A 22354-nucleotide genomic window follows, 5' to 3' on the forward strand; every position below is an offset into this window, starting at 1 on the left:
CTTCTACCTGGGCAGTATATGGCCATACAACACACAGTACTCATGAAAAATTACTGTTACCTCAGCACTCACGTGACCCATGGGAGAAAGCCCTGTGAAAAAGGAGCCTTGCACAGAGAACTTATCCTCTCTGCCACCGCACTCTCCATTATTCATGGTGTCAGGATCGCTTTACGGGCCGGGGGCGTCTCGCTTTTACCTGCAGTCACACGTACACAGACAGATAAACAGACAGACCGACACACACATACACATGAACACACGCACAAACTCTCCCTTACAATAACATCTCTTCTGTTACAGCGCGTGGCAATGTGTATAAATCACAATTACAAGTGCTGGGAAAGAGCAGGTGGTAAGACTAGATTAGCATAAAGACTGGAAACAGAAAAAACAACAACTTGCCTGCCTCTGCCCAAAGTTTTAAAAAATGCCTATCTACCTCTAAAACTCACTTGAATGATAAACAAAACCTGTAAAATCACAACTGCTTGTTTTTACACTTTCTATTGATTTAATGAACTAAACATCACGTATTAATTAGTGGGTTTTTTTAGGTGCTAGTAGGTTTTTTTTTAAAGTCCATATCAAATTGCTTAGAATGACTCTTCATTCATAATGTAGATTTTCAAGACAGCTGAAATGTAAGTCAGTGTGCCAAACAATACTGAATAAACTAAAACAAACAATGTTAAGCATATGTTGAACAATGTTAAGTTGCTTAGCTTTCTCTGCCCAGCGTGGTTTTACATTGACTATTTCAACATGATAAAGAAAAAAACTATTATTTTTGTAGGACTTCTGTCTTTAGCAAGTCTGTGTTTTGATATGATATGATAGAAAAAATTCCCCTTTGCAAATATTTGTTGCAGTGTTCTGGCCTTTCCTGTAGTTCCATCACACTGTCATACACATCTGCACCTGACTATGAGCCAAATAATCCCATTAGCCTTATTGCTGCCACCTGCCACCTGATAACGCAGGCATCATGGGGAAGGGCAGAGTTTGGTCATATTGATCTTTCAACATCAGATTACCCAACCGAGGGATGACAGCAGAGTCAAACCTCATTTGACACAGCGAACTGAGGAGCCATTCCTTTAAAATAAAATACAAAATCCTGCAGTTTTTAGTCAGATATCATAAATTGACTTTATAAATGATATGTTTTCTGATTTGGTATTTTCATTCATTACTTATTTCACACATTTATCCATTATTTGTAACAAACACTCACTATTTAAACTGTTTACCCCCTAACCTTTAGCTAGCTAGCTATTTTGACTGTTTATCCATTAGGCTACGTTTAGTTATCTGCTTCCACCATTAAAGCCATTACTTTTAACATTAGCTAACCATTAACCATTTTAAATATTGTTACTTTTAATGTTAATGTTAGCTATTTCAAGTGTTTATCCATTACTTTCAACTATTATGTTAAATTGTTTATCTATCGCTTTTAGCTAGCTAGCTAACACAAGCATTTATCCTTGGGGTACTTATTTATTTTTAGCTAAATATTTCAGCTCTTCATCCATTACTAGCTAGAATGATAACGTTCTCTGTTTACTTGCTAGCTTCATAAGCTTTCATTCGCAACACTTACTGTTCAGCTGACTCAATGTGGATATAAGCTACTTGAGCTAGCTTTGTCCACAGTCACCCCAACTGTCCTCTTTTAAGTTGAGAACGGGTTTTCTCAAATTCATCTAAAAATCCACCTTAAATCTTAAGCTAGCTTTCCTTATAACGCTACATTTGCTTCCCTAATGATAACTAATATTAATTTCTAGCTAAACTCAATCACCTTTCTGGCGCTTGTGCTAGTCTCAACTTCTCTCTTTACTGCACAACTCTGATATGATCTGCCATAGTCTCAGCCCAGCCACTGACTCACAGTAAGTGAGAGGATACAGACACCAGTCGCTGCTTAATAATTGAGGTGCTGACAGTAGCTTTGCTTAAGGAGCTAACTGGAGCAGACAAACCAGAGGTTAACTGGCCTGAAATGAGACAGTTAAATTGGCATATCGTGTCCTCTGTGACTCCACAACAAGCACACTGCACATAAGAAGAAAAAAAAAAACAATAGACAAAAACAGGAAATTTGGTAAATCAAACTTACTGCTGAGTTGTGGCATATGTATATTATATATATTATTATATATATTATTATGAATTTAATCTCAGGGACCGCACTATGCTCCTATCCCTACTCACACACAACAATAATGAATACATGAACATACAAGTGAGAAAATCCAAACAAGTTTATTTACAAACACAATACCAGTATAAAGAATGATCCAGAGTCAGTTAAGAAGCACTGTGTTATGTATTACCTCCATTCAGCGCAACAAACCAGTTCCCTTACTTTTCCATTCTTGATTCAGTTGTGTCTGCACAACAATTTAGTGGTGAAGCCAAAAAGTTTTGGTGTTCATATTTGCTGAACTTGTATCTCCTGTGCATAAACACACAAAGAGTCTATATAAATAATGAAAGAAACAGCATGTTTAAATCTTATAAGCAATGTTCTCCTTCAAATACAAAGGAAAGAAGGAACTGACAAGTGCACAGCCAAGCATAAACAGATGAGTGACAAAAAATTAATTCACAGTCTCTCAGAACCTTTTGCGGAGAACAACAAAGTAAACAAGAAAACCCACATAGCTGTCAAGTGCTTAAATTCATGATGCCTTCGTGAGTGCAAAATGAATATTCAGTTTAAAGGGGAAGGTGAAGTAATAGAGTATTCATAAAAGTGTTGTAGCACTTCAAAAAAGGGCAGCATCCATCTTTACTCGTGCATCTTTAATCAATGAGAACTGCATCCACTATTATACAATTCGCTTCGGCAAATCCATTTACCTCTCTCCGTGAAAGGTTTGTGTATATGTCTGCAAAAGCACTGTGAGATTCAGTAGAGGCTTAAGTGTAAACATATCTTAGTGATCATTTGAAGCAGGCACACACAAAGCCAAGTACAGAGTAAAGTCATGCAGAGCATTACATGTTTATGAAAGGTGTTTACAAGGAATAAGACTTCACTAATTCCAATAGAATATAAGCTGAGAACTGCACATGAATGTCTACCTTAGAGAGTCTTAACTGTCCTTTGATTCAAGAGACCAACTAAGATTTAGTTTGATGTTAATGTATTTGAAGATAAGCAAAACACATGGGTGCACTGCATATCATATAGAGGGGTTTGATATCTCATAAGGCAGCATGGCTTAAGACATGAATGACGGTGAGAGGCTGGGTCGCTCAACAGAGCTCTGTTGCTTTACAAATTGGACGGCCTTGAAAGTCAAAGTTTTGCTGCGGTGGTGTCATTGCAAAATATTTATCTGGATTTCGTTCAAAACTAAAGGAAAACAAAAGATCCTCACTTTTTTACTTCTTCTTGTACACCTTTTTTTTTTTTTTTACCAGAAACATCAGAGAAAATTTTAAATGGGAGAAAGTAGGCCACTGAAAACAGGCCATATTAAGAGTGTTTTAAAATATTCACCTAGTGAATCTGGTGAATAGGAAATAGATTACAAAAGTAGACAAATGGATGTTAGTTTTATCTTTTTTCATCCTTTCTTTAAATATTAGCTTAATGTCAAGGTTCAGGCTTTGTTTTACACAAACATTAAAAGCTGCCACACCCACAGAGTGTCCAAGATAAAGAGAGAAGAAGAGAGGGGGGAATGAGGGGACACGAAGACGCCCACAGTGCCCTCATTTCAGCATAAATATCTGTGCAGTGTTGAGTAGAAAACGACACCTCTGTACAGCAGAGCCACTAGAAAACTTCACAGAAACAACATCACTATGAAGACCACTGTTCACATTAAAAACAAGCATTCTATGGTCAGAGAGTCACAGATAACCATAGTCATTTGATTGGCTAAATAAACAACTTAAGGTACGCATCAAAAAGAGAAGTATGTTGGCAATTAAAGCAAGCAACCTTCAACGTGTAGTGGAGTTAGTGAGAGCCCAACTCTCTTTTTAAACAGGCAGGAAATAGTGAACTGTCTCCCTCACAGAAATTAAACATGACAGTAAATCTGCTTTAAAATAAACATATTAAAGGTAAAATGTTGAGCTATCACGTTAAGCAGAGGAGTGAGGGATCACGTACACTGCCCCGTGTGTACATTGATGATCCCGCGTGTATGCATGTGAATGAAGTTGAAAATTTCGTGGGGCATCGCGTGGAAGCCCGGCCGTGGCTTGACGTTGTCGTAGTAATGGTGAGTGATGAAGATGCCAGAGGGGTTCATGGGAAACGCCCAGAAACCGTAGAGGTGGACCTCCTCGCACATCTCTAAGGCAGCAGTCACAAGCATCAGGCCACTGCTGAGCCGCTTGGCCCGGACGCCCTGCACCGCCCAGAAACGCTGCACGTTGAGCAGATACTGTGGGTGGAAGAAGAACACGCCTCTCTGGGAGTCAAAGTCATCCAGCATGTACTTGACTCTGAAAGATACATCGGTGTTGCGGGTGTTGTAGAAGGCTGGAAGGACCACTGAGGAGTTCTCGTAATTCTGGAGGACTTCATAAAACGGTCGCCGCCATTTCTCCAGCTTCTGAAATCTGCAGAAGAGGTAAAACATCACACGGTCACAAAAACCAAAAGAGAAGAAGACTCCAGACAGATGTGGACTGAGAGAGTGAGAGATCTGATTTCTCACTGTACCTCTCTGTGATAATGCTCGGATTTATTGTCACCAGATCTGTTTTAGTGCCAACATCAGCTGAGTACTTCTCATTAATGGGTGGTATGTTGCACCTGCAAGAAAATACAAGCCCACTGATAAAGAAGTTCAAATGTACTTGACATATTTAACAATAAGCATGCTAACGAGACACAATGTAGAGCCGCACAATTAATCATATCATAGTGCAATGTAATATAGTAATACTCCATGTATATGGAATTGGAGGGTGTTGTCTTAATCTACCTTTCCAAAACCAAATAAAGCAAGAGTTTAAATATAAGAACTGATTGAACAGTGTGTTTTTTGGTCTAACATGAGATGCAAACATTTTAAAAAATCTTCATAATTATAGTATTTCCCTAAAGTCTGGAAGTTGTTTCTGTATGATATTATATGAGACTGTAAGGCATCATTAGAGACTCTATCCTGCTCCTGATTGGATTTAAGGAAGTTTACCCTCCATCCCCAGCCAAACTCATTATTCAAGATAGTGTTTAACACACTGGTAAGTCCTGGTCTGTCAAATTGACATTTGTCATCTAGAAATGAGTAAAATACTTTTGTTTAATTCTCTGAAAATAAGGACTGATCATTTAAAAATTACCACGAATTTTGCGTGGTAACTCTACCATCATTATCATTGTAAATGGAACGAGGGGCTTAGCAACTGTAAACTCTAAATAATCTCTTTGTTGGCAGTGAGCAAAATTAACAGTGATTATTATTGTGCAGCCCTAACACATCAAAGACGGAAGGATTATGTCCTGTTTACCTAAACACAAAATCTGCTGAGTCAATTTCCTTTCCACATTTGCTGTTCTTGATGATGCCACCATTTCCAATAACAGCACATTTCTTGTACTGTGATTTGGAATAGGGCATGTCCTGCATGAAACAAACAAATTATTAATGTCAGACCAGAGGTGCTTGGAATCAAACAGATTGTATCACAAGCTACAATAAACAAAAAACAATTTTCAGGAACATAGCAAACATTCATAAACATAAAAATAAGCTTATACACAAGCAGGATATTAACTCACATCTGGGAACATCTTGAAGACCTCAGTGGTGATGGGAAGGATACCACTGGTGTCCACCTCGTACCTCAGCTTGGCCCCTGCAGGAGTGTTCCTCTTGGTGGTGAACAAAAAGGAAGGTGCATTACAGCAGCGAGACAGAGACATCCTTCAGGAGGACACCAAGGAAAGGTAAGAGTTAGTTTAATAGTAGAAGACTGTCTGCCAGCTTCAAGACCAGAACAGATTTAACCCTTGTGTTGTGTTGACACTTGCTTTACCTCCTCATTGGACTCACACAGACCCCACATCTGTATGAGTACAAACAATAATAATTGCAAAATCAACCTTTTTTTTTTTAACCTTTAAATAATTTTTAGAAACTACAGCAACTATACATTTCTGTGACAGAGAACGATCAAAAAGAGATGTGTGCTTTGTGCAAACTGAGCTGTATTTAAGTCTTGTATGCCGCTTAATGAATCTGGACATTCAGATGTACATTTCCTCTGCTGAGACTGAGTAATGCTTACTTGAAGTTGCTGGTCTCCTCCTTGTTCTGCTCCCACCTACACACCTGCAGGTTTCGCCATCTCTCAAACAGGTCTGAGGTTTTCACCCTGGCAGACAGGCAGAGAGACTTGTGGAATGAGGAAGGATACCCATGGCCATGTATTTTCCGATTACCCATGTTTCTACAAGGGTAGTAAATTGAAGAAACATCAAAAAAGCAAAAAGACAAACAAAGGAACAGAAAATTGCAGTGAATAGTCTGTGATGGCACCACTGATGCCACTGCATCTAGACAGCATGTCTGTAAATAGCTGTCCTTGAACTGACATTCCTCTTGAGATGACTGGGAGATGTGATTTGCTCTGGGAAGCTGAGTGGCACCATTACTTTGACTGCCTGGCAGAGCGACAGCAGCTGTTCTCTGCCACAGCCAGAGAGGCTCACAGTCGTTCATCAAGCGCCCAGAATGTGTTTGACAATAAACTCTTTGACAGCCTGAGGGATGTCCATCAAAAGGTCACTGGACAATGTTCACATTTATACAACAGGAAAGATGCTGCTCAAATTGCTGTTAGCATAACTGGCTATTTTAGGAGTGTAATGAATCTGGCCAATAATCTACTGCATGATGTAAAAATGTGTTATTTATCCTGTGCCACAGTTAAATCTGATAATAAACAACAACTTTCAGCTGTAAAATACTGGTGATAAAATAGATCTCTTGGCATTTGTTCTCTCCTTCAGTCTCACCTCAGTTGTCAGAGTGTGAGGACCTATAACTTGTTTCTTGTTTAACAGCAACACTTAATGTACACACGTAATGATTATTAATAAAAGAACAGGGAGATATTTATTTATATCATATCAAGTGTTGAATTTTCTGTGCTTGAGGATCACCTTGGAGGAAAAAAACACATTCTAAGATATGGTTTTCCTCTACAAGTGATGGCTATATCATAAATCAACACTCACATTGTCAGGACCTTGACGTCCATAATCTCCTGCCTGAGCTCCCTGCATGCAGTGGAGTTGTAGTCAAAGGAGCCATCATAGTTTTCCAGATACCTGGCGGGATAGACACAGTCATCCTCTGCCTAAACCTTTCCTCAGACACAAGAGAATCCACAGAATTAACACCAAACTATGGAGATAAGATACAATATATAAAACAGTGTGTTGAAAGGACAAAATAAAGCAAAAAATATTTTATATCTATTGCAAAATATCCATGGTTTGACTTAAGAAATACTAGAATATCAGAGTAGCATTGTGGGATGACAAATGACAGAAGTGATGCAACTGGTTTTAGGCGTCACAGACAGGAAAGTAAGATACTGTTTACTGGACACTTGCACCAGATTCTGTTACATCTTAGTCTAAACCAATGTTATACACATAAGTGAAAAAAATATTACCTCTCATATTTTCACTTATTTAATTGGTTATGATGAGAACTTGCATGATTTAACACTGGTAATCTGTGATTAAGATGTGTATATGTGCTGTGTTAATTTAGAGAAAGAAACACTTGGCATCTGGTGGATATGAGTATGAGAGGGTCTGCACTTTTGTGTCAGGAAATACAATAAATTCATACATTTATATAGATAACTGCATAAAAGTAATGCTGTCTAATACTATATATACAGTTGTGCAGGCTACAGTAACATGAGATTTTGACTCAGTGGCTGATTTCTTGATATTTTGATAGAGAAACACATACACAGATGCTCATGCAAACAGGTAATCATGACATAGAGGCAAGACTTTTGGAATTTAATCTTTTCAACCAGAGTTTAAGAATCAAAATTATTATTTTAGACACATGTAAAACAATCATTACATTGAAATGGCAACATTAATCCAAAGCACACAAAGGTAATGTCTTCAGTATGGTGGTGTGACTGTGTTTTGGTGAATTTGACAAAATGGTTCTGCAAGGGAAGCTGAAAGGATTAATACTTGTTGTAAAATTCATGTCAAGGTGTCAGTAAGTTGCCATTTATTTGTGCACTGATGCCTCATTTCTTGCAGCACAACACATGCAATCAGAGCGCCATCTGGATAAAATGTGTGTGTATGAGTGTGAATATGTGTGTGTGTTTGTGTTTTGGGATGGGGTGGGGTGGTTAGGATGGAGGTTGAAAAGGGAGAAGAAGGAAACCACCACTGTAACGGCATTTGATTAGATGTTTTGAAGGTGCTATCACGTTAGGCAACAGAAAGTGATTTTTGATTTGATTTGATTTTTGATTAGGTTATGAAAAATTAGCAAAAAACAACTAATCGAATTTAAAAGAAAATGAGGATTAAATGGATGTAAATAATAAGTTACTTAACTTGGTTACTTTGGACTTATTTGGTTGGATCACTGGGTTGAATAATTGAAGGTGCTTTCTGATTTCCGGAGTATTGAATGTTAAAACAAGGCTATGTATCTTAAAATTCAAAACCAGTAAAACACAACCTTGCTCATTTCATCACAATCAAAACTGTCTTCAGAAATCTTGGGTAATGAAAGTAAATTTAATGCACCAATACCTTGTAATTACCACGTGTGGCCACAGAGGCTGCTGTTGAGCAAACATTAAATAGTATCCCTTTAGTCATGCATTGATTCAGTTTAAATTCAGTATCTTTTGCTTATTAAAAGCTACAGACCCAAACTTGATTTTGTCTAAATACTACACAGATTGTCTTAGTGTAAAATGTTCAGTATGTCAAGTTAATGAAGGCAATTCTTTTTCTATAATGATCAAAATAAGTGCTTCAGTTAACTAAAAAAAAAATCAGTGAAACGTTTTTAACTTGCCTGCAAATTCAGCTTTACTCTGCTGTGAGGGCATAAATAATTTAAACTGTGAGAAGTGTATATTTGTAAAGAGCCTCACCCCTAGAGGGTTGCTCACTTTAGCCCTGATCTATAATGTTCCTTTTAGGTTTGGGCAGAGGGCCACAGAACTGACAGTCAGCTCCCTCTGGCTGCATTTAAATAAACTTGATTTATATAAACTTACATCAATCCATAACAAAAATTTAGCTGCTCTAAAGAAATTTTACTTTTTTAAAATCAGCAACATCCCAATTCTTTATTTCAAAATATACCCCTTCTGAGGTACATCTGAATCTGGGAAAGCCATAAATATATATTTTTTAAATTAACATGTATATTGCTTGAGGATTTCATGCTAAAATGGCAGCAACTGTTGGGTGTATTTGTTGGAATGAATGCCGCTATTTGTCAGACAGATTTAATGGAGCGTGTTGTTTTGAAAGATGGATAAAATTGCAGCACATTACCTGTGGCTGTGGAAGTAAATGAGGTGAGTTAAATAAAAAAAAAAAAAAGAATAATCATAATAAAAGAACACAACGAGCAATACAATGGAAGGATGCATTAAAGGAACAAGATGCTGGGATGAAATCGTACAAATAAGGAACGATGAAACTGGTTGTCTACATCCACCTGATGATGCAGTATATTTCTGAGGTTCTACTGAGAGGAGTATCTGTCTTATATAATATATCTGATACTTTGAACTGGACTATTCATGTTTGTTTTAGCTAAGATGATGAAACCTTTGCAAGTGTTCTGCGTTCGAATCTAAAAACAAGACGAGGCAATAATTCACTTGATGAGATGAATTTCATCTCTTATGGCATCTGAGGTTAAACGTATAATGCTGGTTCAAAACCAATCCAGGATGAGAAAGACTAACCAGCATTTTACTGTCATCTACTGCTCAGTGCAATGAGAATCTGGAGCTCTGGGAAAAGAAAACAAATCTGGAACACTCCTGTTTTCTTGTAACAAGGAAAGTAGAAAAGGGGGTAAATCCAGGTTGCAGAGAGAGACAATGCAGATGTGAGAAGGGGAGATAGGGGGAGCAGAGAGAAGTGTCCACGCTATGTACATGGCATACACACAGAGCTGTGCAGAACACATGAGACACAGGTTGAGAAGGACAAGGCATTTGGAAATGGGTGCTGGATGGGACACAGGTACGAGGAGAAGCCAGTACATCAACAGGAGATCGTGGTTCAACCAGCTTCTGGAGGGGAGGGGATGGGGTTTAGGGATCTGGGGTCGAGGTGGACAGGATCAGACAACATGCAAGAGCAAATCTGAAGTGCAACCACCACTGAAAAAATATGAGAGTTTATACCTTTCAGACTAATGAAAAAGAAAGAGGCATTCTTGGGTTTCTGTGAAAATACTAAAAATGCCTTCAAACTGGCCTACCTTTGAGAGCGTTTTTTTTTCTTCTTAATATCGGCTAGGCAGGGTGTGACTATTACGGAGAGCTGTGAATCTGGCTGAAAATTCTGACGGAAACATCTGTCAACATGCAGACAGGTTAAGTTAGAGTTAAATGTGTGATGTAGTCGTGCGACATCAGCACCCCTGCTAACTTCCTAAACCTGCAAATTTCAAAACAAGTGAAGAAAAAGACTGTAAATGTGCTGCGGCTTGTGTCTACAGCATCTGAGGACTGACTGGTGGGCGTAGTAAACAGGGGCCCAGTCCACACATGCAGGGCTGGGTCGTCACTATGGTGGATTTGAAACTTGTGTTCTCTTTCACTCTATCTGTCTGTCTCTCACACTCTCTTTTCTCAGAGGTGTTGTGCAGTCAGTCACGCTGGAAAGGTACCTTTTCCTTCCATTTCTGGCAGGCTTCAGAGATCCATCATCGGAGAAATTAACGGGACCGGTCCAATTTCCTGTCTCGTCTCCTTTGAGTCGGCTAAACTGTTGCGCACTAGTAAGAAAATGAGTCAGTTTATTTGGGTTTTATTGTCCTTATTGTGCAAATGTCAAACACATACAACCAAGCCTCTGTGTTCACCCACAGAACTCAGAGTTGCACATTCATGCACACACATATACATTAAGGGGGACCAGCTTTTTGGCTCAAGAAACAGTCAAAATGTGACATCAAACATGGTTAGAATGAATTTTCAGTTAATGACACCATGGTTTGAATGGTTAATTTATGCTCTGCTGGGCTGTTGCCACTATCCTGAGTGTGATTCAAACATTCACACTCTGCAATATTGGCCTGCCAGAGTGTTAGACTTGTAATTCAATATATTAAAGTCACGGTGATTTAAGGGAAGGACAGTAATCACTGCCAATGTTTCTACGAAAGTCAAATCACTTCTGAAGAAGAGACGCCAACAGATTCGCCAAGTGTAGATACTATAAGGAAGCCAATTTAGATCATCTTTACAGCCAAATATCACTGATAAAATGGATTTATTCAGTTTACTCATTGAGTTAAGAGCTATTCAGCTTGTGAACACAGTAGTTTTATGTCACCTGTGGCTCTGGAGGAGCTTTATCAAGTCTGAGGAATTAAGTTATTTCAAATTGGACCTGGGCTTGGGGACTAAAAATATAAAACATCAAGCCCATGCCTTAAAAAACAGTGCTATGAGTTGGATTATGGGAAACGTAGGATCCACTGGAGCTTGACCCATAGTGGAGACTTAAAGTCAGAATATTTTAGCCTCTTCAGCATCAATTTTCACTATAACCATCACAGTCAGAGGAGGCCATTTGGTGCAGGTGGTTCGCAACCCTCATATCCTTTTAAGTTAAGCAACTACTTCCGCTAATGGCACACAGACATAAGCTATATCGCCTTTATCAGGGCCTAAACTCGTTACTGGTTATAGCAATGAGATTTGTCATAAGAATAATCACAATAAGAAACATTTTGAATATCACTAGATTTATCATTTGAAAATCTAAAAAGCAGCCTATTAATGGATAGGAGTTGTTACATCTTGGTCTGTGAACACAACTAATCACACTCCATATATCTAGGTATCTGTGGGTGCACAGCTTCTCCTATTATCTGACTGATTATTATGCAAGTATTCATGTGTGACTCATTTCTGTGAGTGCTTCGTGGGTGTTGTGCTAAATTCAGCGGGGAGGTTGAACCCTAAGAGCCTTTCTGGGTGCATTATGTGATCGAGCATTCATCACCGTGGACTCCTGTCAATACTGATCTGCAGGCGCATTTGGCCTCTCTGAGTGCCACTTCAGCATCTCAACAACACACTGCAACCGGCTGCAGAACAGAGCACGCTGAAAACCAGAGAGATGTTTGTCTCTCGCTTTAGGAGTGCCTGAAAAAAGGGCAGCTGCCTTTTATACAGAAAAGCTCATCACAGCTGCATAATTTAGTCCGTTACAGTATTATCTAACATAGATCTTAATCAGCACCATAATACTACATCTGTTAAGGCTTGATTTCCATGTTAAATGCAATTGGTTGATCAATAGAACGTAAAGATTGTACAGTAATGATATTTTCCAATATTGTGGCCACCATTAAAACTGCAGTCAAGCTCATGTTACCAGTTCTGACTCACAGATCAATTTAATGTCTTGAATTCAAAAGTTGAGAACCCATTTATCTCCCACTGACTCAATTACAGAGACAATTCGGACACTAATCTAAGCATTAGGTTGGACAAACAACAGACACAAAGTTGCTCTGAAGCACTAATGAGGTTTGAGTGTGCCCTCCAGCATTGTTAATGGGACTTGAGAGCAGTAAGGACTTTTGTAATATTGGATTCTGTGACTTGGGTTTTTAGGGCAGGTTAGCCTCATGTAGTGCTGTATGTCCAGGGGAATTTCATGTGACGATTAAGGGCTTCTTAAGTTTGGTGGGATCTCCATTGTCCTTATCAAAACAGATGTGATCTGCTCTTGATCTGTTTCTTGTTTCTTGTCTAACTTTTAATGGGTAATCACTTCTGTAAATGGTGCAAATGCTGTTACTTATGAACTATGAACAATGCCCTGGGATCAGTAAATTCATATACAGCTCTGTCAACAGCCCATTGAAACTGAAAGAAATCACAGAAAGCTCCTCAAAATTGGGAGATACAGCCCACTTATATAAGGACCAAGAAAGGCTTGTTTCTTAAATGGAGTCTTGTGTTCAAATTAGTGCTGAAATTAGATTCATTGATTGGCAGAATTGTGAAGAATTTTGATTCAATTAAATAATCATTTCCATCATTTATCAAGCGAAAATGGCAAATATTTGCTGGTTCTTTGCTATATATCACTGTAAGCTAAATTTATTTTTGTGGTTTGGACTGTGAGACAAAAAGAGGACAAGAAAAAGGTGATCCTTGTCCTCTATGTTTTATAGATTTTCATGATGATTTGAAATAATCATTAATTGACAATGAAGAAAATTATTACTTGCACTTATTTGCAAAGCCAAAATACTTTCTGGATGATTACCAACCAACCCCGTCCAACCGATCTGAACTAATACTCCATAAGTTTCCCCTCAATCTTAGCAGCCAAATGTCTCCTCTGCTGTAATTCTAGTTTGAATGTCGACAGCAATTTAAAGAGATGTTTGTTTTTTTCTGTATTGCCCTAAAAAAACAAGAGCGCATGACAAATGCCCCGCCAACAGGCCTGGGGAAGAGACTGGGTGCGGTCAAAACCCATGTGGACAACGACTTCGGATTGTTAATGCTTGGAGAGATGTCGCAAAATGATGTCTTCTCTCTCTTCTTCCTCTCTCTCTCTGTTTCTTACACACACACACACACACACACACACAATGCAAACACATTCATTTCATCACTCCCTCTAAGTCTCTCAGCCTCTCCCTCTCCTTCCTCTCTCTCTCTCCCCCACTTGCACTGGGTTGTGTGTGCAGACAGACTGTAGCAAAATGGCTGCCGCTGAGCCCACTGGTTTCTGTTGTGTGGCTTGTTCCCCCTCTCTCCTAGGCTGAGTGCTAGGAGCAAAGTGAGGGCACAGGCGGAGGAAGGTGTATGTGTGTGTTGGGTCTGGATTCATGCATCTCACCGCAGAGGTCAAGATGCCATGAATCCACATCGAGTATCCAGGCCAGCCCAGCAGGGGTGGCAGGGGAGGGGTTAGCTGTGGGGAGCTTTCAGATTGCAGCACATATATGTTTGCTTTGACGTAAGCATATATGTGCTGTCTGTAAAATATCTGGAGGTGGGGATAAAGTTTTCAGATTTTTTTTTTTTGTCTGAGGTGAGATTTTTGGTGTTTGCCATAAACAACCTAAAGATCAAACATCCCAGCTTCTCAGCATCTGCTCGTCTCACAGTAAAGTTTTCTCAGAAAGCAAAGGGGCCTGAAATTTGGTACACAAATGCATCTTTAAATTAGTTTAGATGAGTGCAAAAGTAGACTACCAACCAGGATTCGGCTCAAGAACCCCTATCAAGGAGTTGCACACTGTTACTGTTGCAGAGGTACTATAAAACTTGGCTCTGCAGCGGCTGTGTGCAGCCTGATAAGAAATACATATATTCAACAGGGACTGATAAGAAATACACATCATCTTAAACATGTAGCTATCTGTTATCATCATCAGCTCCACTGGCTTTCTGTTGCATTATGATAATCTGATGCCTCTGTAAGATGTAGGCTACGACCAGTCAAGAAGGCTGAAACGGAAAAATCAAATAAAGATCTTTGGAAAAAGAAAGGGAAAACATTACCATACACAGCTGGAGCACTGTGTATGGTATGAATGATGCTTCGTTTTCAGGAAAATATCAAAAAATAAATCCAATGGAAATTGTTTCTATGCCACTGGGAAAAAAAGATGGATGGTTAATTGCTATTGTTCTTTTCAGCCATTAAAGCTTGTTTTCCCCATGCGTACCCACATGTAGGCTAGTAACCCCCGACTACTCCCATTTATACCGCACAGTTTATCAGTTTATCATTTATCTTTCGCCATTCAGCCATTTAATTGGAATCAAACCTGAGTAATAAGCCTCACACAAAACGGCATGCTTTTTAAGTCTGAATCTTATTACAGTGTGGACAACTCTCTTACAGACAGCAGGGCCTGCGCTCTCATTGCGTGTGGTAAATGGCGACTAAAGAAGAATAATCAACACTTACCTCTTAATGTAGTTTTTCCCATATAGAATCTGTTGCAATAGTGTGACGAGTCCAAATGCGCAAATAAATATGAAACAAAGCGATCTATTGCCGAGTATATCTTTACCCGACGATGGGTCGGAGTATCCCATTCTTCGGCGCAGCATCCAGGGCTGACGGTGACACCCGGTTAGGTGTCTCTCTCCGCTGCATTCAGGACCAGGAGCGCAGGTGTCTTGTACCCGCTGGACTCGACATTGTCCATCACCTCCCTAGGCTGTTTTCCTGCTCTCACGCCATCGCATCATTGATGTTGGATGATAAGCATCGCAATGTATGGCCGGTTGTGATTTCAATTACAAACCATTAACGGCCCTGCATCCAATTCTGCCACAGAAAATTAATCCTATTTGTAAATATGTACGTATATTGTGAACAGACGGCTGGAAAAAAATATTAAATGTCCCGAAGGAAACTCTTGATTTCTATCGGATTTCATGCGCTCCTCGTCTCGAAGAGGTGCAGTCGCTCGGTCGGAAGCAAGTGATCCAGATTATCCAAAATAACGCGCTCAAAGGGCAATTTGTCCGGAATCAACCCTGAAATATTTAATCAGATAAAGAAACGACATCGATGCCGAACATGCTTGTTTTGCTTCAAATTACTGATTCGAACTGCGACAGAAAAAAACACATCCCCCATTGCTTCATATCAAATCTGAGCAAAGCTGCGTGACTGCAATGTAAAAGGAGGAGGGTGCGCCTTTTCTCAGCCTGACAACCGGGGGGCGCGCCGCTTTTCATTCAGACGCTCCTTACTCAGCCAAAACCCCAAGGTCATGGTCTCCTTCACCTCGCAATGTCTACATCAGCGCCTGTCACCAAACTGTACAGATTATATTATATAAAATTAAATAACATTATAATTTATTCATACCTGAAGTGGTTGCAACTATAATGCACATGAGTATTTCTGCAGTGTCACAGACTGATGGTTTTATGTCCAGGAGCTCATGTCTCAGGTTTCGTGCTTCGCTTTTCTGCTTTCTGTCTACCTGTTCTATTGATCTGTTTCTGGGTTTTCAAACCTTGACAGCAACACTGAGACAAGCTAAACCATGACAGCAGCGTCTTCTCAGAGCTCAGCGACTGACAGAAATCAGTGGAGCTTCCTAGCTGATAACTGTCTCAATGTCACCGATCTCTGCCAGTGTCCACTTTGACAGCTATCATTAAAGTCCATCTAGAACAGTCTGGGCTACTTTTAGCAACGTTACCACCTCTACAAGCAGCAGAGTCGTAGGTGGGTGTAACACAAGAAATATACCTGACTGACCCCATCACGTGACCGGTCACGTGATGCCAACATCTGTGAGACGTCACAGTCAGTCACTGGAGTTTTACAGTCAGATCAGGATCAAATTAAGTGAAACGTTAATGTCTTTTGCTTCAAACTCTCTTGAAACGTGTATATCTGCCCTGACCTGAAGTGGTCAGTGAGCTCTTTTGTCTTTTTTTTTTTTTTTTTTTTTTTAATTTTCTTCCTCCCATGTCCAGCTTGTGGGGCAAATTGCGCAAGGCATTACAATAAGGCCTACTTTTAAAGAAAAATATTTAAGCTGGATCTGTCGTTTCAGCGTTACAATTAAAACATTATATTTTTTTATGTGTGGTGCGGGTCCTAGAAATTAAGATGTAATCTGGCCTTTTTTTCTTCCTCACAACTAAATCAACAATAAATAAATCAATGTGTTCTTCGTAATAAATATAGGTAAGGCATTTTCTGTATTATTAAAATGGAACTTTTAAACACGATGAAGAGGCATATATAAAGTCATGGGTAGGGAAATGAGGTATACGTCTTCTTTTGCGCGAAACAAAAATGCTACGAGGGGTCACAATTCTGTGCTACACCGGAAGACGCACGGATGTAATTTGATGCAGCGCCGGCTCCTCTTCCGCCCTCTTTTCCCATAGCCACCGGACGAAAATGGTATGTTACAACGCTGTCAGGCACAAATCTGCAAACATCTGTTTAATGTGTCCTTAATCTGACATGGGCTGATGGTGTTTAGTTGTCGGGTAAACATGGTTACCCTTTGGATGAAGTATTTTTGAGATGAAGCTCCATTTTGATGAAAAATGACGTTGTTACTGTCTCTTCCGTTGAGCATTTATGTGCTGCCGTTAGCATTGAAGTTCAGTGTGTAGGTTAGGTTTGATTCACCCGGGAGAAGACCGGACAACGATAATTTAACTCTGAATTATATCGGTTATAGCCGTTAGGTGATCAAGAATGAATTAATGTATTTGTATTGCATTGTAAAGGTAAAGAAAATGGTAGCCTGTAAAATGGCTAACTAGCTTTTCCATAGCTGTAAGCAGAACCGGCTAGTTTCTTCATGTGTTTCTATTAGGTGAGCGTGCACACAGAAAACAAACATTTTACACGCTTTTTTGTTTATTTGATTCCTCATTTGTAACTGAATTACTCCTCATCATATACAAATACACTCAGTGACTGAGTAATACTGTGCGCAATACTTGTCAAATCAGAGTAACATGGCATACTTACTTTAAACATCACATTCAAAACAGGACAGACACCGATAAGCCCTGATCAGTGCTAATACAATGACAAATCCTGAACAGCCAAAGCTTTTATTTTTATCTGAAATGTGTTTTCAGTAGATACTACTATCAGATCACACATTGTTTGATGTAAGACAGTTTCTTTGACTGAACCTGGCCTTGTTTGGGGGTAAACTTCATTCCCTTTGCCTCTGCTTGTCCAGATGTTTGATCAGATGCTACAGTTAGAAACCAAGCAGTATACAGTGATGTACAGTGTTGTTGCACCTCTCACATCCAACATCAGGACATTATTGCCGCAACACTTGTCAGAGTCTTGTCAGTGATGTCTTCAAACACAAATGTCTGAACAAATGACTTTCTGTGATTCTTTCCTCTTAACTGAGACAAGACTGTCAGATCTTTAACATGTACTGAAGTCTTTGGGATTTGTTCCTGAGCTGCAGCGTCTTATCTTTTTCAGACGAAGGGGACATCATCTTTCGGTAAACGCCGGAACAAGACGCACACTCTGTGCCGTCGTTGTGGGTCCAAGGCCTATCACCTGCAGAAGTCCACCTGCGGCAAGTGTGGCTACCCCGAGAAGCGCAAGAGAAAGTGTAAGTCATCTAGATGACATGTTTTGATAATACAATGTCGTCCTTTTATTCAAAACATTGCATGCAAGTGTATTGCTGACCCTACATGGGCAGATAGATACGCAGGAGAGTTGCTGAGGTACCCATGTTATTACATTGTGACTAATATAAAACCGTCTTAGACCAGGAAAGGTCAACATGTAAATTGTGAATTATACTTAGTGTCATCAGACAACAACACTATGTTGGTACATCATCCAGCTCTACATTGATGTGAAAGGTCAGGCTGCCTTGATGCATACAGATGTTTGTTTTGTAGACAACTGGAGCGCTAAGGCCAAGAGGAGGAACACCACTGGGACCGGCCGTCTGAGACACCTGAAGGTCGTCTACCGCAGATTCAGGTATGATCTTTTGATGATAGAAGAGGCTCCGCTAAATTAGATGTGCTAATTCTGCTATGAAAACATGTTTGCTGTCTGTGCTTCCGTGCAGTGTGACAGGACGCTTTATGTCAGAAGTGATTGTTTTTATTGCCTTGGCGTCAGTAATATAAATGATACGTCATCTTGATGCTAATGCTTTGAATTGATTACACGTTTCAAAGGCCGCAGTGGGAATTTGCTTGATATCACTCCCAAAAATGTTAACAGACGTGATAAACACTCTCTAAGTAAAACCCATTTGTAGTAAATCATTTTATCAACTACAAACATTGGATCAGCTTTTGAGTTGTGTTGACATATTCCAAGCAGGGAATGCAAGCAGGATCCCTGCATCATACTTTAAACTGCCAACAGGAAGCTTATATCTTTATTTTCCCCCCATTCAGATATTGAATGTTGTGGTGTTGTTGTGAAATGTTGAACAGACATGTTTATAAAAGGTCTGATTATGTTACAGTGTGATCCTCATGATTTCTGTTGTTGACGTTACATCAAGAAAACTGTGGTTTGGGAGTAAAAAAAAAAAAAGTGTATCCAAAAACAGGAATAAACCATTTTAAACAAATGTTTACGAAAACAGCCAAAAGAAATGTCAATGCTGAACGCCACAGCTCTTTGCTGGGAGACGATAAACACAAGACTATAACACGGTCTGTGCACAATGCAAGTGAGCCTCAACGAGGTCTCTTGCTTGATCGTTTTGGAAAGGACAGATGGTCATAGGATCACCAGACACTTAGGAGATGGTGTCACTTTCACTCAAAACAATCAGAAAAGAATTTTAAGCCCAACAGTAGCCCAGGGATTCTGGTGTACTTCTGGGAAGTTATTTTCCAATCTGTCTATTGTGCTGTTATAAGATTTGTCAATGCTGCTTACCGATGATGGTGAAAAAAAAATGTCTGAACAAATGAACTCAAATGATATCAGTATTTTCTCTGAGGTAAGCGTCATTGTAAGACAAGATCAGTGACATTACATTAGACACTGGAGTTGCCAGGCTGGGCAGTTTTCTACTTACTTATTTAATTTGGCAGGAAAAATATTTTTCAGTGGGTTGTGTTAATTTGGGGAGATTATTGTACCATTTGGGTGGTTTCCATTAACAAAATGTTTTGCTATATTACAGTAAATCAGCCCCTGCTCTCATCCAAGTTCAGTGGGCTCAGATCCACGCGCAGTGTCGAGGAACTGACTGTCATAACCAAATGTCTTTTCACTTCATTACAGCCAAGTTAAAACTTTGTTCCTGTTCCAGTTGTTAGTCTGTCACAGCTGTGATAAAAGGCTGCCTTGTGTTAATGTAGCATCTTAGAGACTTATTTTATGACTCGTGTATATACAATGAAAATTGAAAATTGGCTGAGAGATTTGGCAGGTTCCAGGCTCTGATTTGGCTACTGTCTGTCAGTCCAACCTGGCAACAAAGGCCCAGACAGTAATTGAAGTTGGGCTTTGAGAGAGTTTCTGTTTCCAGTAAAAGGTCCAGGTGTCGTTGACGGTAACAATAATGCTAGAATGTAATTTAGGTATGGCAGTTCCATGGTCCTGGTATGGTGCTCGCTGGTTCACACTTGAGTGGATCTGAGTCACTGTTTTCCCTGCTTAAAAAAAGACAAACAAAAACAGAAAAACACTCTGTTAATGGAACCCAGATCTGAGTAAACCTGAACTTGTTTAACCCATGCTTCGTTTTTGGATGACTCGTTTTTAAGATGACGTCTCAGCTGAAATGCCAACTTCTGTTTGCTTACAAAGGAAAAAAAACCCAGCATGGTCAACGTCATAGTGCCACAGACCTGCTGTATATCCACCTGTCCAAACAAGTCAGGGAGAAATAAATATTCAGAATTAATCATCAGCTCTCAACAGCTGCAGTAACCATAGAGATTTACTTTGCTAGTTGGGTCACCAGCCTGCAACTACCAGGATAAAGTAAATCCATTAGCACATTTGTTAATAAATCTAAGGAAGCTACCGAACTGTTTTTGTGAAATAACAAATAAGTGAATTGTGACTTTTTCACCCGGATTCACCTCTGAGTCAGATTACTCCACATCCCACATCTGCATCAACCTCACTTTTTCTTTTTTTTTTAATTCCTCATTTTCCAGGAATGGTTTCCGGGAAGGCACCACCCCCAAACCCAGACGTGCTGCAGTGGCTGCCTCCAGCTCTTCCTAAAAGACACATTTTTGGTTAAATAAATGTGATGTTAAACAGGAGTTTCTGTCTTGTTTCTTGATCTTTCAGCCTGATTGTCTGGCCAGTGATGGCCGAGGACACCGATCATGTTTGGTGTCAGATTAAAACATTCACTTGGTTCACTTGTTCCATTGTCAAGTCAAAAGTTTTGGATATTATGTCAGGACTAAAAACACAAACCTGAAATAAAGTGTTTTCCGAAGCACGAGCCTTTGTATTAATGTAAGAGGTTACTCACTCACTTTTATAGATCACTGCCATTTCACTTTAAATTATTTGAACCTAATTACAACACTCTCAAGTGAACATCACACAAACAGTGCGAATGGAGAATGGCATGCAGGAAATTTCATCAAGTCACATTTCAAGCACAGTTTGGTGAGGCCTTGCCACAGATATTCCACCAAATATTTCACAGACATCAATACAAATTAATGAACACAGTTAATGTATTTGATCTTGTAACATCTAATATGCTGCATATTTACTAATATAGCATTTTTCCCCTCCTGCTACTTTGAAATATTTGGAAGATAACACGCTTTAAAATCCAAATGATTCCAGATTGCCAAATAACAGTTTCAGTGCCAAGCTGCACCTAAACCCAGCGTCTCTGACTCAGTCTGCAGATGGACTCTAAATCATTATCTGAAAGCAAAATTATCTAGATACCAGGATGTTAGGCTAACACCCCTTTGAGACAGAACAGCATTTGTATCCAAGATACAGAGGACTGCGCAGAATGAGTGGGGAAGAGTTCAGAGACCTGTACAGGGCCTCAGGTGACCTTCACAAGCTGCCCAGAGTTTCTAGCAGAGCCGCTGTCTACCTCACTTAGTAAAAGTGCAGCTGGAAGATGAATTACAGTCTGCAGCTTTAATGGCAGAATAGTGGTCTCCAAACATCTTCAACAACAAAACAAGTCTAAATATTTAGAACGGACCAAACAATACTGAAATATCTTAGATGGCGATCGGAGGGAAGTCGGTTTACAAATGAGTCAAAAGTTTAAATTTTATGGTCGCAGCTGGGAAACATCGGAGGAGACGGCCAGAGTGAAGGAGACCAGCAGTGAAAGGCTGTGGAAATGTTTGGGTGCAGGAATTTGATCAATTATATATTAACAAAGGAGATGTGTGGTTTTTATTGTGCAGAGGTGAGTCCGAGGTTCCAGCTGAGGTTAGTGAGGAGGGGATTCGTTCCCCAGCAGTGCAGTGACCCCAAAACATGAAACAAAGAAAAGCTGGGAGCTTCCACTTAAGTTAAAATAGCAGTTCTGGTTCATGGGAAACCATGAGCCAGCATTGGGAAAATTAAAGCCGTTGTTACTGAGTCCGAATGAGCGTATTATGCCTTAAGGGGTTTTCA

At 39.6% G+C, this 22354-nt stretch overlaps 2 protein-coding genes and 2 non-coding genes across 5 annotated transcripts; 3 read left to right on the forward strand and 1 right to left on the reverse strand.

Moving 5' to 3' along the window:
• Nucleotides 1-3406: 3406 nt before the first annotated feature.
• st8sia5 (ST8 alpha-N-acetyl-neuraminide alpha-2,8-sialyltransferase 5) lies at nucleotides 3407-15825 on the reverse strand. 2 transcript variants are annotated; one of them, XM_041058162.1, is made up of 9 exons: nucleotides 15188-15825; nucleotides 10905-11012; nucleotides 10494-10589; nucleotides 7223-7315; nucleotides 6271-6357; nucleotides 5762-5906; nucleotides 5491-5603; nucleotides 4697-4789; nucleotides 3407-4593 (listed from the first exon to the last, which is right to left on the reverse strand). In XM_041058162.1, the coding sequence occupies exons 1-9, from the start codon at nucleotides 15331-15333 to the stop codon at nucleotides 4131-4133; spliced, it is 1344 nt and encodes a 447-aa protein (XP_040914096.1). In that variant the 5' UTR covers nucleotides 15334-15825; the 3' UTR covers nucleotides 3407-4130. The 2 variants fall into 2 exon arrangements, with proteins under 2 accessions (XP_040914096.1, XP_040914095.1); XM_041058161.1 differs by lacking the exon at nucleotides 10494-10589.
• Nucleotides 15826-17042: 1217 nt separating this feature from the next.
• rpl37 (ribosomal protein L37) lies at nucleotides 17043-21006 on the forward strand. Its single transcript, XM_041059807.1, has 4 exons — nucleotides 17043-17158; nucleotides 18221-18356; nucleotides 18655-18739; nucleotides 20896-21006. The coding sequence occupies exons 1-4, from the start codon at nucleotides 17156-17158 to the stop codon at nucleotides 20963-20965; spliced, it is 294 nt and encodes a 97-aa protein (XP_040915741.1). The 5' UTR covers nucleotides 17043-17155; the 3' UTR covers nucleotides 20966-21006.
• On the forward strand, nucleotides 18071-18150 carry LOC121196261. Its single transcript, XR_005895731.1, has one exon. It is a non-coding gene; the product is annotated as a small nucleolar RNA SNORD72 (small nucleolar RNA).
• On the forward strand, nucleotides 19654-19731 carry LOC121196260. Its single transcript, XR_005895730.1, has one exon. It is a non-coding gene; the product is annotated as a small nucleolar RNA SNORD72 (small nucleolar RNA).
• Nucleotides 21007-22354: the final 1348 nt, after the last annotated feature.

This window comes from Toxotes jaculatrix, chromosome 16 (genome assembly GCF_017976425.1).
Source record: "Toxotes jaculatrix isolate fToxJac2 chromosome 16, fToxJac2.pri, whole genome shotgun sequence".
NCBI lineage: Eukaryota > Metazoa > Chordata > Actinopteri > Toxotidae > Toxotes > Toxotes jaculatrix.